The sequence below is a fragment of the Macrobrachium nipponense genome, chromosome 12, assembly GCF_015104395.2.
Source record: "Macrobrachium nipponense isolate FS-2020 chromosome 12, ASM1510439v2, whole genome shotgun sequence".
NCBI lineage: Eukaryota > Metazoa > Arthropoda > Malacostraca > Decapoda > Palaemonidae > Macrobrachium > Macrobrachium nipponense.
This window is the reverse complement of record NC_087205.1, coordinates 46,147,642-46,151,359: the sequence shown is the minus strand read 5'-3', so window position 1 is coordinate 46,151,359 and position 3,718 is coordinate 46,147,642. Positions and strand designations below refer to the sequence as shown.

General features: G+C 36.8%; 1 protein-coding gene across 1 annotated transcript in view; it reads left to right on the top strand.

Moving 5' to 3' along the window:
• The first annotated feature begins 468 nt into the window (after positions 1-468).
• The window catches only part of LOC135225000 (uncharacterized), a 37,778-nt gene continuing 34,528 nt past the window's right edge, over positions 469-3,718 (top strand). The window contains exon 1 of the mRNA XM_064264290.1: positions 469-982. Coding sequence (XP_064120360.1) covers positions 806-982 — 177 coding nt within the window. The 5' untranslated portion in view covers positions 469-805. The remainder of the gene's footprint in view (positions 983-3,718) is intronic.

Below are 3,718 nucleotides of genomic sequence, written 5' to 3'. Positions count from 1 at the left end.
CACACAGGCACAGTGCACTTTCACCTGAACAATGCTTCGCTTCTCCAGATCTCTCGTGAAATACAACAATGCCCGCGCACGTGACCAGCTTGAATCAGCGCCATCAGTATACAGGTGAGTTGAAGTCAATTCTAAGACTAACACTTTGAGTGGTAGAAAATTTCACCTTGCTGCGAATTTCCCGAGGAATTCGGATGGCTCTCGCAATGAGTGCCGTAAAAAAGTCAGAAATATAGTCATCATTACTAAGCAAATATTCATTATTACTGCTAGCCCACTGCATGACAGAAAATCCCCGACTTCTCTGTATTCTAAGGTTACGGAGGAGCATCGGTTTATTACTTCATAGTTATCGGTTTATTGCTTCATAGTTGCCGCCCCTTGCAGGAGTGGGCGGGAAAAGAAGGTAATTGCAGTATAAAAGGCACGCGCGCTTATCCACGTGGTCATAGTTGGCGCGTGCTCTCCGTCCTCTCTCCACCTATACATACATACGTACATCCACTTTTTGCTTCTGTCACTGTGCAAGACAAGAGGCAGCAGCCCCTTGCTTCTACAGGAGATGGCGCCCAGCTTTTGTTAGGACTAAGGGCAACCCTTGGGTTATCAGACTAACCCCCGGGACTTTTCGGGAAAAGAAATAGACCAGCATTGAGAATGCTAACGCGAATATCGTCGATTCGAAATCTTTGCAGGATGAAATGATTTCTCCAAGCAACAGAAGATAATTAGACAGGCAAGGATTATAAGCGCTCCCGAACTGAGCATTCAAGTTTATTTTGCAAGTGATAAAAGTCTATCCGTGATGTCAGAAAAATCTGAACATTATTTGACTGGCGTTTTATTATTTGCACTTCTGGCGTCAAGCGTCAGTGGACACGGTCGCCTTGTGGACCCCCCAGCAAGATCAACCATGTGGAGGTTGGGCTTCGACACCCCCACCCACTACAACGACCACCAGCTCTTCTGCGGAGGATACTCGGTAAGGCCCTCTCTTTAATCAGCATTCAAGTAACGAAAAAGTATTCTAGAATTATAATATATATATATATATATATATATATATATATATATATATATATATATATATATATATATATATATTGTAGTTCTGGTTCACTTTCTTATGGTCTTATACTTTGTTTATCTGTCAATCTCTCTATCTATCTATATAAGTATCTATATATTCATATGTATACATATATATAGATAGCATATATACAATAGCTTTTTGTGTTTAAACGCCTTAGACTAAATGCGAGAAAGTTTGCACAACAACCGGTTACTTTTCTCGTGTACAAATCCTCCGATCAAAATTATAACAAAGTTATTATATTTTTTATATATATATGCAGACACGTGTATATATATACATACATAGTACATACATACATACATACATACATATAGTATATATATACATATATATATATATATATATATATATATATATATATATATATTATGAATATATATATAGACTATATATATACACACACACACATATATATATATATATATATATATATATATATATATATATATATATATATATATGTATATGAATGTTTGTAAGTTATGCACTTGTACACCCAAGTATTATAGAGATGATCTGATTTTGATTTTAAGTAGAGAACCTGAATATTTGTGGAGAATATGAACAGCAGAATTGGAATCGGGGTGTTTTGACTGTTGTAATGTTTTATAAAGAGGGAAAGGCAAATCATTCTTCTAACTGAAGGTTAGGGGAATGTTTCTCTTCTTTGATATAATATAGAAGACCTCTGGGACGACTAGTATAAATAGGTGTCCTGGATTCCTCTCGTAGTTGAGGTATTCAGCTCCTGCTCTTCCTTGGCTCCCCGTTAATGGCTGGTCTTGCTATCTCCGTATATCTTGGAAATAAATGATACCAAAGGACACAGCTCTAACGAATTCGAAGTTACATTGGTGTGCTCTCAAAAGGATTTAGTTTGCAAATCAATTTCAGATTAAATCCAGTGAAATGTTTTTGGGATTTCCGTACTGTCTTTCCTTTAAAATGTAAAATAGCACAATAGAATAGCAACCGCCGCCTTTGAAGACAAATATCGCACAGGATCATTCGAAACAGACACGCTCATCATAATCTCTTTTTGTCGGAATGGCAAAACAATATTTAATTCATTATATTTACACAGTGAAATTCACGTAAAACTTTTATGACTTTATAATATAAAATGAAACTTATTTTAATGGAACTAGCATGTAATTATAGTTTTCCTTCATATTTACTGTTTTGAGAACAATGTTTGGTATGGTGACGATTTTTAAGAAAATTTTACGTTTTTGTTTTTTTGTATTATTATCTTTAGAAAAAAAATAATTGAGTAGCCTTGTACATTCAGTGCCACATATCCATTACATGACTGTGTCATAATGTCAAAATTATAAAATACATTAACTTTTAGCTTCTTTGGATATGACCCAATTTCTCTTAATTTTGATGTTACATTACTAAGAGTCTAACAAGGTTGTGTTGGTTAGAAATGTGATAGTCCAACTATATTCCGATACAATTGGAAGCTAAATGGAAACATACATACAGGACTTGTGTAAAATTGACTGTTGATTTCGCTGTGATGTGATGGGTTCAGGTTTGAAAGAATTTATGTTCTAAGGTATTCTTTAGAAATTCACGACAGTGTGAAAATAATTCAGGGGCACAACACGACGCACTCGTTCAGACCCCACTCCCCCATACGGCCCCCCCAACCCCCTCACTGTTCTCGTCGTCAATCTTAAATGTTACTTTTGACCCAAAAACAAGTCTTCTGTAATTCTCATGATCTTAGCCCTATTCTATCTGGCATTTTACTGTTTATCCCTATCTCAGTCTATCTTCATTTGATCTCCCGGAACTTGTAAATAGCCACTCTCAAAAAGACTTTCAAGCTCAGAAACGAGAGGGCGGCTGTTCAAGACTTCTATTTCTGAGTGATGTCACAAACAGAGACTTCATGATTTGCTTTGGTAAGTCATTGTGTCATAAATGCAATTGTCCATTACGCTATTTACCCAATTCCTAACCACTTTTCAGCTTCCTTAAGATGATCATTTCTCATCATCTCTCTCATTGTTGTTGATTTCGTTCTCTAAGATCGTCTATGGTTCCACTTTCTTTTCTAAACTTTATTCTGTATCATTGTATTTTCTCCTTATTTGACCGTCGAGTTCTTTGTACTTTGCTTCATCCACGCCCTTATTCATCATAAAGCCTCTTCCCATCTGGCAAAGCCGAATTGCTTTGTTGGATTCTCACTGGCCGAGTGGGTTCCGTACTTGACTAGCAATGTGGTATCCAGAGTTCGGTTCCCGCGGCCGCGCACTGCTGAATCGGAGGAATTTATCTCTGGTGATTAGAAATTAATTTCTCTACATAAAGCGATTCGGATCCCACAATAAGCTGCAGGTCCCATTGCTAAGAAAATAGTTGGTTCTTAGCCTCGTAAAAAATCTAATCCTTCGGTCCAGCCCAAGGAGAGCTGTTAAGCAGTCAGTAACATACAATGAACTTTTTCAGATTAACCTGTCGTCCTTTCTTCTGTCGCGTGCTCTCCTCTCTCTCTCTCTCTCTCTCTCTCTCTCTCTCTCTCTCTCTCCTCTTCATTATTTTTTCCCTTACATTCGTTTTCTTGTTTAACTTCTTTATTCATATGAGAATATACAACTTAATTTA